Source organism: Microtus ochrogaster, chromosome 2 (genome assembly GCF_000317375.1).
Source record: "Microtus ochrogaster isolate Prairie Vole_2 chromosome 2, MicOch1.0, whole genome shotgun sequence".
Taxonomy (NCBI): Eukaryota; Metazoa; Chordata; class Mammalia; order Rodentia; family Cricetidae; genus Microtus; species Microtus ochrogaster.
In genome coordinates, this window is record NC_022010.1 from 23,474,461 (window position 1) to 23,484,545 (window position 10,085).

Here is a 10,085-nt window from a genome sequence, read left to right on the forward strand (position 1 = left end):
CTGCACTGTGCACACCCATACCACACACTGCACAGCGCACACCCATGCCACACACCACATTCCACACACTGCACAGCACACACCCATACCACACACTGCACTGCGCACACCATACATAGTACATTTACACATGTATAGCATAAGCACAACAAAAAGAGAAAGAAAAAAATAAAAAATAAATTTAGAGCCTATGAAGGCCTACTGGGTATAGGCACTTGACGTCAGGCAGTTTAATAAATCCAGTTTCCACAAGGTGGAGGGAGGGAACCAACTCCTGAAGGTTGTCCTGTGACTTCAAGTGCACTGTGGCATGTGTGCACTTGAGCGAGAACAAAATAATGAGGATTGGAGGGACCGGCCCTCTGGGTGGCCCAGTGTAGCTCTGAAACTTGCTTGTACTTGGTCAGTCTAGGGAAGGAAAGGCAGGGAAGGCTCTAAAACAGCAAGACAGACAGACTCTGTGACAAGGTTGGGAAGGACACTAGCCTCCTGGACAGGCTCTGTGACAAGTTGGGAAGGATGCTAGCCTCCTGCTGTGCTGAGGGCTAGGTCTTCCTGGAGCAAAGACTGGCCCAGACAGGTAGCCTGGAGATCTGTGGTAAGACCCTAATATCTCTCTCTTTTTTTTTTTTTTTTTTTTTTGAGACAGGGTTTCTCTGTAGCTTTGGAGCCTGTCCTAGAACTCGCTCTGTAGACCAGGCTGGCCTTGAACTCACAGAGATCCCCATCTCTGCTTGGGCTACCACTGCCCTCATCTAATGCCTTTTGAGATGTAGCAGAAACTCTGCCTCTCAGGTGGCCATGGTGGGGGACACATGGGATCCAGCTTATGGCTGCAGGTGGGGTCAACAGGTAAAGTGACAGAAGCCACTGTGCCAGTGTGTCCCTGTTCCCACACTAGACCCTCCAGGCAGAAGCCTTTCCTGCACTCTTGGGAAGTACTTAGTGACCCACAGAAAGGTCACTGAACACTCAGCTGTAGACGGAAGTTTCTGTCCCACCCTGTCCCACAGGTGTCAGTTCCAAAGAAAGACATAGAGGCTTATATTAATTATAAACTGTTTGGCCTATTAGCTCAGGGTTATTAATTAGCTCTTTTTTTTAAAGATTTATTTTATTTATTATGTATACAGTATTCTGTCTGCATATTTGCTTGCAGGCCAGAAGAGAGCCTCAGATCTCATTATGGACAGTTGTGAGCCACCATGTAGTTGCTGGGAATTGAACTCAGGACCTCTGGAAGACCAAGTAGTAAATGCTCTTAACCTCTGAGCCATCTCTCCAGCCCCCTATTAACTAGTTCTTAAAACTTAAATTAGCCCATAATTCTTGTCTACTTTTAGCCACATGGCTTGGTGCTTTTTCTCAGTGCAGCGTTCTCATCTTGCTTCCTCTGTGTCTGGGTGGCAACTGTGTCTGGCTTTTCCTCTTCCCAGAATTCTCTTAGTCTGGTTGCCCCGCCTATACTTCCTTCCTGGCTACTCACCAGTCAGCATTATATTAAACCAGTACAAGTGACACATCTTTACAGTGTACAAAAAGCATTATCCCACAGCAATCAGCCTTCAGGCAGGGAATCTGGAAGCCATTGTCACAGACAATGGTACCAGGAGCATATGTATCCTCCAGGGTCACTTCTCTAGGGTAGCTACCAGAGGTGATGCCATTGATGGGCAGGGAGGTAGGGTGGCTGTGGATTAGTGTGGGGCTGAGGGGGAGGCCCAGTAGCTGGAGTGCTTGCCTAGCACACGCAGAGCCCTGGCTAGGGGCTGTCTCCAGTACCATAAAGCATGTGTGGGACTCATGACTGTAAACCCAGCACAGGAGGTAGAGGCAGGAGGGTCAGAGGTTCATGGTCAGCCTCAGCTGCACAGGGAAATAGAGCCATCAAGTCCCTGTCTCTTCCAGAAGCACTCCAGAGCCTGCTCACCTTTCCCCTTACTGTGTCCTGGGGCTTGTTTTACAGGTGACGATGCCCGGTGAGCCTGTGGACGTGGCATGTGGTGTGGATCACATGGTAACTCTGGCCAAGTCATTCATCTGAATCTCCTTCTGGGCCCATCCCAGGCTGGCCCCAGAGTATGAACTATACCGACAGCAACAGCTTTGCAGAGGCAAGGTGTGGCCACCAGCAGAGCTTCTGAGGATGCTGGGAGAGGGCCAGGGCCTGTGTGGAGCAGGGGTCTTACTTTGTGTCCAGTGGAGACGTAATAGGAGTCTGTGGACAAGACCTTTCCCTGCTGCTGAGGCTCCTGGCCTGGTGTGCTCCCGAGGAGTACCAGGGCATAAGGCCCTAGGATGGCAGGCTTTTATCTTAGGGGACATTTGTTATTCGTGGCACATTGGAGACATGACAAGGCATTCAGGAGAATCTGTAGTCCCCTGTCACAACAGGACACACTTGGGCCTCTGGCTGGCCCAGCTCAGCAGGAGAGCCAGCTAACTTCAGCCAGGGCCTCTTTGATCAGCTGCCACCCCACAAGCTCCCCAGGACACAGTCCGGGAGCCCAGAATGCCTTGGCTTGAGACCCTTTATGGAGCAGCCAGTGTGAGCCAGCCTCCCCCATGGGTCTACAGTATCCCAGCCTTGGAGCCATCTCTCTGCCTGGCTCTGAACTGTCCAGAAGCCCCTGAAGAAAGAGGCTGCAGGCCAAATGCTTGTGGGCCGAGGGCTGTGGAATCTTGGCTGGAGGGCCAGTCTCGGAGTAGGAAGCATCAGAAACTGGGAAAGTACTTGTTTTTAAGAAAACTTGTCTTTTCAGAACAGTGTTTGAAAAGTTATTTTAGAATAAAGTCTATTTTCTGCCTTTTTAAAGATGGAGGTCTTGGAAATGTTTCACTAGATCATTTCGAGACCCTAGGAAACAAACAGAAGCCTGAGGAGAACACTTCGGAAGGCAGTCCCACCTGGGATGTGTTTTGTGTGTGCAGTTGCATGTGTGCATGTGCACACGGGTGTGCATTCATGTGGAGGACAGGACAGTGTCAAGTGTCATTCCTCAGGTGCTAGCCGTCTTATTATTGAGATGGGGTATCACTTTCTAGACCAGGTTGGACTTGAACTTGCAGAGTTCTGCTTGCCCTTGCCTCCCAGAGTGCTGGGATTAAAAGCTTACACCACCATACCCAGCTCCACCTTATGTTTGGATCTCTCCCTTCCTGAAAGTTCCCAAGAAGGCTGGCTGGCCTGAGAGCCCCAGGGATCCTTCTGTTTCTGTTTCCCCAGAGCTGGGACTTCAGGCACATGATGCCATGCTTGCCTTTTTTCCCATGGGTTCTGATGACTGACCCCGGGCCGTCAGCTTGTCAGGCAGGCACTTAACCCACTGAGTCATCTCCCTAGCCCTGAACAGATACATTCTTCAGCTGGGGAGAGCTGGTGCCTGAGTCACTAATTACCATCTTTCACACTGCCTGCTACACCCCACCCGCTACTTGTTCACTCTACAGGTACGTGTGGGCCCCTTAAGTGCAGGCGTGGACCACTGAGTCATGTGGTGGAAGAATCCCTGCTTTGTGCAGCCTGGGGAAGGAAATGGACATTATTATACAAAATACAGAGTTTGGTAGCTGCTTGTGTGGGCTGTGGAGGAAAGCAAAGTTTTGCACCAAATACTTGACAGCAACAATTTAAAGGATTTAATTTGGCTCTCAGTTTCAGAGGGTTCTAACCCAGCATGGCAGGAAAGGCACAGCGGAGTTTCTGGGGGCTGGCGCATGGGGTAGAGGCCTCTCACTTGGCGGATCAGGAAGCAGCATGCAATCGGACTGGACTACCACCTTTAAGGACCACCCCCCAGTGGCCTACTTCTGTTGTCCAGGCCCCACTGACCCTCTAACGTGCCAGTCTTCCAGAAAATACCACCTGTGGTGGAGCACACACATTCAACACGTGAGCCCGTGGGGGACATTTCAAATGAAAACTCTAACATGGAGAAAACCTAACAAGGAAGTGGGATGTGTCAGAAGGTTGAGGGGTCAACAAGCAGGATGTCATGAGGACCAGTTGGCTGGTGTTGGAGGGGATGGCTGTTTTGGCAGTTACAGGGCCCCTTCACCCAGGTGGATCTGCCCCCGGTTCTCTTCAAGGGCTAGTCGTAGGCTTACAATAGGAAGGGCTGCTGTGAACTTGAAATAGAAGTTGAGTGGGCGAGATGGTTCAGTTGTTAAGATCAGTTACTGCTCTTACAGAGGACTTGAGTTCAAGTCCCACACCAGGCAGTTCATAAATGGCTGTAACTCTAGCTCCAGGGAATCTGACACCCTTTTCTGCTTCTCAGAGTGTCTGTATGCATGTGTACATACATGCTCCTGTCACCACATACACATGACTAAAAATGTTTTTAATGTAAAAAGTCCTTAGAAAATTAAAGGGGCCAGGAACATGTCTCTGGTAAGGTCTTTGATTATAGCATCCACGAAGCCCTGAGTCCGATTCCTAGCGCCTCATAAACAGGATGTGGCGGCACATTCCAGTAGCTCAGACTGGCAGGACCTGGAGGCAGGAGGATCAGCTCGAGGTCATCCTGGGCTACATATTGAGTCAGGCCAGTCTGGGATACATGAGGCCACCATGAGACCCTGTCCCAACAAACTACAAAGCAAAACAAGCACCCTGATCGTAGTCACCTGTGTGCAAAATGGGGGGCCCTCATCCTCGAGTGTGCCTTAAAGCCTGTTTCACCTGTTGGCCACCCTGGCCATGCAGCGTCTGTCCTCTTTGTGTGCCACCAGGGCCTCTGCTCAGCTGCCATCTGTACCTGGGTGCTGGTGTTGGTCTCTTTGGTGCTGACCCTCCCCTCTGACACCTGGAAACCCTGCTAAGCCATTCTGTGAGCTGCTTATGCTGTTCCTGTAAAGTGTGAGCATGTGAATGATACAGACCCTGGGCGAAGTCAGAGTCACCTCCCTCTTCCCAGGCGTCCTTTGTTCTCACGCCTTTAATCCCAGCAGAGGCAGGCGGATCTCTGTGAGTTCGAGACCAGCCTGGTCTACAAGAGCTAGCTCCTGGACAGGCTCCAAAGCTACAGAGAAACCCTGTCTTGAAAAAACCAAAAAAAAAAAAATTATTATGTGTGTATGTGTTTTCATTGCATGTATGCGTGCCATCTGTGTGTAATGGCCACGGATGTCAGAAGGTGGCATAAAACTGCCGGGAACCAGAACTAGAGGAAATCTGAGCTATTAAGTGCTAGCAATTAAACCGGTCTCATCTGCAAGGATAGCAAGGGCTCTTTAACCACTGAGCCATCTTCCCAAACCCCTTACATTTTTTTTTCAAAAAAATTATTTTTAATGATTTTTATGTGTATGAATATTTTGTTTGTGTGTATGTATACCACATTTGTGCAGAACTCAGAGAGGCCAGAAGAGGGCATCAGATCTGGAATTGGAGTTACAGGTGGTTGTGGCCCATTGTATGGGTACTGGGTACTTGCTGGACTGAGATGTTCAGGGTTTACGAGCACATTCCTTTCTGTTTCTATGACATCATGCCCAGAAACATACAGATTACAAAGGCTCTGACCTAATTAATGGATAATTAATGGATTGATGATAGCTCGATAGATTCATCATTTGTTGGCATTACTGGGAGGTAGTGATAGATAAGAGGTGGTACTTCACTGAAGGTCACTGAAGATGCAATAGCTTGCCCTGGCCTTTTCCTGTGTTCCCATCTCTGCTTCTTGGATGCCATGAACAATTCCTTCTCTGCAAGTTCTCGTTGTCATGGTGTTCTGCCTCACTCAGGTCCATGATCACAGACCGAACCCGCTGAAAATACCATTCTTCCCTTTAACTTTATTTTATGCATATGGATGTTGTATGACATGTATGTCTGTGTACTAGATGATACCTGGTACCCATGCAGAGGCTAGAAGAACTTGTCAGATTCCGTGGGACCAGAGTCACAGATGGTTGTGAGCCACCATGTGGGTGCTGGGAATTGAACCCAGGCTCTCTGGAAAAGAGCCTCAACCAACCAGCGCTCTTAACCGCTGGGTGACCTCTTCAGCCCCTTTTACTGAGATAGGGTTTTACTATGTAGCTCAGGCTAGCCTGGAACCCTCCATCCTCCTGCCTGAGCCTCCTGAGTGCTAGGATACAGAGATGTATCATTGTAAGCCACTGTTTTAGGACAACTTATTGCACAGCATCAGGTAGCTGATACAAACCTCCCGGCAGCTTTTGAGACTCAGGGTTACACCGGAGGGTTATCCTGGCTCCTCTAGCCACGTTCTCCAAACAATATGGGAAAGAGGGAAGAAATGAGACACGATCCTGCATAAATCAACATCAAATCATACAGCCGTCAGCCAGCTTTTTTCCCCTTCATTTAATGAACACTTTACAAAGTACAAAATATACTGTCTTTTTTTTAGGGGGAACATTAGGTACTTTTTTTTTTTTTTTCTCTCCATCATACAGTACACAACTCTCAAGGGTTTTGTTTCTTTGACAAGACGAAAGCATGAAGGCCCTGGAGGGGAAGAGAGTCGGACTCCAGTCCTCCCCTCACTCAAGCTGCTGGACTAGTAAAGCCCAGTGTTGCTGGTGACCTGGGCACAACATGCCAGGTGAGGGTCAGCTGGGGCTGCAGGCAGGGCACCCACACCTGCTCCCCTGCCTCAGGATAACGGAAATGATTTTGGCATACAAGAGGAGGGCTGGGAGAGCTCTGGTCGCGCATTCCTCTCCCTATGGTCTAGGGGCTGACCCTGCTCTCACTCTTCCTGTGATACAGGTAAACTGAGGCAGTAGAAAGGGAAGCCATGCTAGGCTCTGCCCCGTGGAGACCTGAATTGTGCCCATTGCTGGGGCCTCTAGCTTTGTGGACCCCTTTCCAAGATGAGTTCCTGGTTAGCGAGGGGTCCTCTTGTCTCCAGCCCCTCCCTGTGAATACTGTCTTCAGAATTGAAACCTCTGAAGAGTGACAGGGGTGGGCCTGGGCCAGCTCAGGCTGCCGGCATGGACCCCCCGGGTCTCTGAGGGCAGTCTTTCCTGGGGATGCAGACAATAAGGGAAGGAGCCTATCCTATCAGGGCAACCCCCCAGAGCCAGGGTCCGCATCTCCGCCCCCTCCCCCCCACAATCTGGTTAACTCTGTGTGGCAGTGGGCTGGGCTGAAGGGCCAAACACTGCATGAAAGCTCACAGCTCTGAGATAGGCTCTGCACATGTGTGCACACACTCATGCCTAATACAGGTACACACACACATACACACATACACATGTAAATATAACCACACAGAACGCCTCCTGACACACAGGACGGAGCCACCCTGCACTTCTGACTCTCCCAGATTCCCTGCTCTTCTATCAGATGCCACAAACCATCACCACCAAATCGATGCTCACAAGCACTGTGGTCTTGGCCTCTACTGGTGCCCTCAGCTCCCCTTTCCCCAGATGAGTAGCTTTTGGGGGGGGGGGGCTGGAGGTCACCCTGGGATCAGCTAAATGTGTCCTTTTGTTGCTTCAAATTGGGGGAATGGACAAGAAAAGAAAGCAGAGATGTATGAAAAGGTTAGGTCTGTTAAGTTAGCTCTACTCCACATGCAGCAAAGCAAGGCTGATCGCCTGTCAGCCATCTTGGCCTCGCTTCCTTCCTGGATGTCAAAATGGAGGTCTGCCACCCTTCCAAGCTACACTCGGACCCTCAGCACAATGACCATCACTTGCAAACTCAAAGCTAAGCCAGGGGGTGGTGATGCAGACTTTTAATCCAGGCACTCAGGAAATGGAGGCAGATGGATCTCGGGAGTTTGAGGTCAGCCTAGTCTACAGAGAGTTCCTGGACAGCCAGGGTTGTTACACAGAGAAACCCTGTCTCTAAACAAAACACCAAAAAAAACAAAACAAAACAAAAACAAAAACAAAAAAACCCCAAACCCCTCAAAGCTATATCCCATCCCTGCTGGAGAGCCCTCTCTATTCCTCATCCAGGCTCCGCTCACCAAGCCAAGTGCTGACCCCACCTGTGGTTCCCCTACTGCTCACAGAAGGAATGCAGAATGGTGTCCTGTGGTGCTCAATAGTCATGCCCACAGGATCTAGAACCACCTACAAGACAAACCTCTGCTCAAGTCTGTCAGGGAGTCTGGATTAACTGAGGTGGGAAAACCTACCCTGAATAGAAAGGAGAAAGCGAGCTGAGCACCAGCGTCCATCTCTCTCTGCTTCCTGACTGTGGATGCCACGTGACCAGCTGCCTCACGCTCCTGCTGCCATGCCTTGCCACCGTGGTGGACTGCAGTAATCCCATCAAACTCAGAGTCAAAACAGACACTTCCTCCTTTCCACTCCCTCTGTCATTGCCTTAGCCAAGAAGAGCCTGTGTTGTCCTCACGTCCAATAGTCCAGTCGGGCTCTGGCGCCTGGCCCAAGGGTAGCCGGGGACTTTTAAAGGTCAGCCTGGGAAATGGGACGGGGAGGGGCTGGCAGCAGGTGGCTCAGATCTTTGATAATCATGTACCAGACCAAGGGGTCTGGCTGGCTGTGCACAGGTGCTAGCTCCTTCCCACCTGCCTGATATCTTCTGACTTCCAATTCCTTCCATCATGCCACAGGGGAACCAACTCAAGATACCGCCTGATGGGCAGCAGACCGAACCAGGTCCCTAGAACCCGCCCATTGCACTAGGAACCAGTTGTCTGCAGCTGGTGGGGGCAAGGCCAATGCTGATCCTCCAGAGAGGGTTGAAGAAGCTTGTTTCACGGGGCCAGGACTGCGTGCATGCGTGCGTGCGTGTCTTCAGACACCCTGTGGAGGGAGGGAGTATACAGTTGGCATTGCTGCTGGGGTCTGGGGGAGAAGCAGATTTCTTGGAAAGCGGGCTGTGGGGCCGAGCCGAAGTTAGGGAGAGAGCTTTGTCAATGGGGACACTGGATGGTTTCATTAGCCTGTCGGGGACAGGTAGTCAAACATACAGGTGATATTTGGCATTTTTTTTCTGAGTCAGGGTCTCACGTAGCCCAGGCTGGCCTTGACTTGTGATCTGCCTGCTTCCATCTCCTGAGTGCTTCATGCACACTGGGCAAGCGCACTGTCCCACTGTGTCCTCCGAGCTTTTCTAGTCTTCCAGGCAGACACAAACTCCTGGAGCCTACGATCCGGTAGCCCTGCCCAGGGGGTCTGTCTGTGTCTCCCAATACTTTAACAGCCCATTCTCCTTTCCCCCACGCAAGCCAAGAGACTCTCCGCTGCTAGGAGCTGGGAGCGGCTCAGCAGAGTACTTGCCTCCAATGTACTAGGCCCTGTCCACAATCCTCAGCGCTGCAGAAAAATACAAACAAAATCTCCATAGGGAACCTTGGCTACAACTGGCATGTCACTTGGGTCACCTCTGAGGCTGGGCCAGCAGGGGGTGGAGTGACCTCCACATCCATAAAACCAGGAGATGCCAAGAAGTGGCAGACAGCACTAAAGACACAGGAGTAGAGGGCTCAATGTCACATCCCCCAGAGCTGTGGAGACTATGTCATGCCAGTGCCACCCACAGAACACAGAGACCCAGCTTCCTTGAAAGGACCCACTGTAACTAAATAGTGGGGGTCTCTAGAAGGCTGGCAGGCAGAACCCAGGCCCCAGCTCCTTGCCACATGGCAAGATGTGAGGTGTTTTGAGGCCTGTGGAGTCAGCCCTAGGAAGAGAGCAGGGAAGAGAACCTGAGATTCCTAAACTAGCAGGAGTTAAGAAAAAAAAAAATCACCTAGGTATGGTGGCGCACGCCTTTAATGCCAGCACTCAGGAGGCAGAGGCAGGCAGCTTTCTACAAATTCAAGGCCACCCTGGTCTACACAGGGAGTTCCAGGACAGCAAGGGCTGTATAAAAGAGACCCTGCCTCAAGAAAACAAATAACCAACGACAAGAAATCAGCTAAGATGCCAGGCCTACAGCTTCCTAGAGAGAGGGGACTCTGGGAGGGAGGTTAGAATACAAGGATACCAGACAAAAAGATTTTGGAGTAACCCTGAGGGAGGGAGCCACTGTCAAAAATGCAAAGAATAGGGCCGGGCAATGGTGGCACACGCCTTTAATCCCAGCACTCGGGAGGCAGAGGCAGGTGGATCTCTGTGAGTTC

The 10,085-nt window shown here is 50.8% G+C and overlaps 1 protein-coding gene across 3 annotated transcripts in view; it reads left to right on the forward strand.

The window, feature by feature from the left end:
- Window positions 1-4,552, forward strand: part of Rcc1l (RCC1 like) — a 35,542-nt gene extending 30,990 nt beyond the window's left edge. For all 3 annotated transcript variants that reach the window (XM_005344666.2, XM_026788296.1, XM_026788293.1), the window contains exon 11: window positions 1,967-4,552. In XM_005344666.2, the coding sequence (XP_005344723.1) occupies window positions 1,967-2,044 (78 nt within the window). In that variant the 3' untranslated portion in view covers window positions 2,045-4,552. The remainder of the gene's footprint in view (window positions 1-1,966) is intronic.
- The last annotated feature ends 5,533 nt before the right edge of the window (window positions 4,553-10,085 follow it).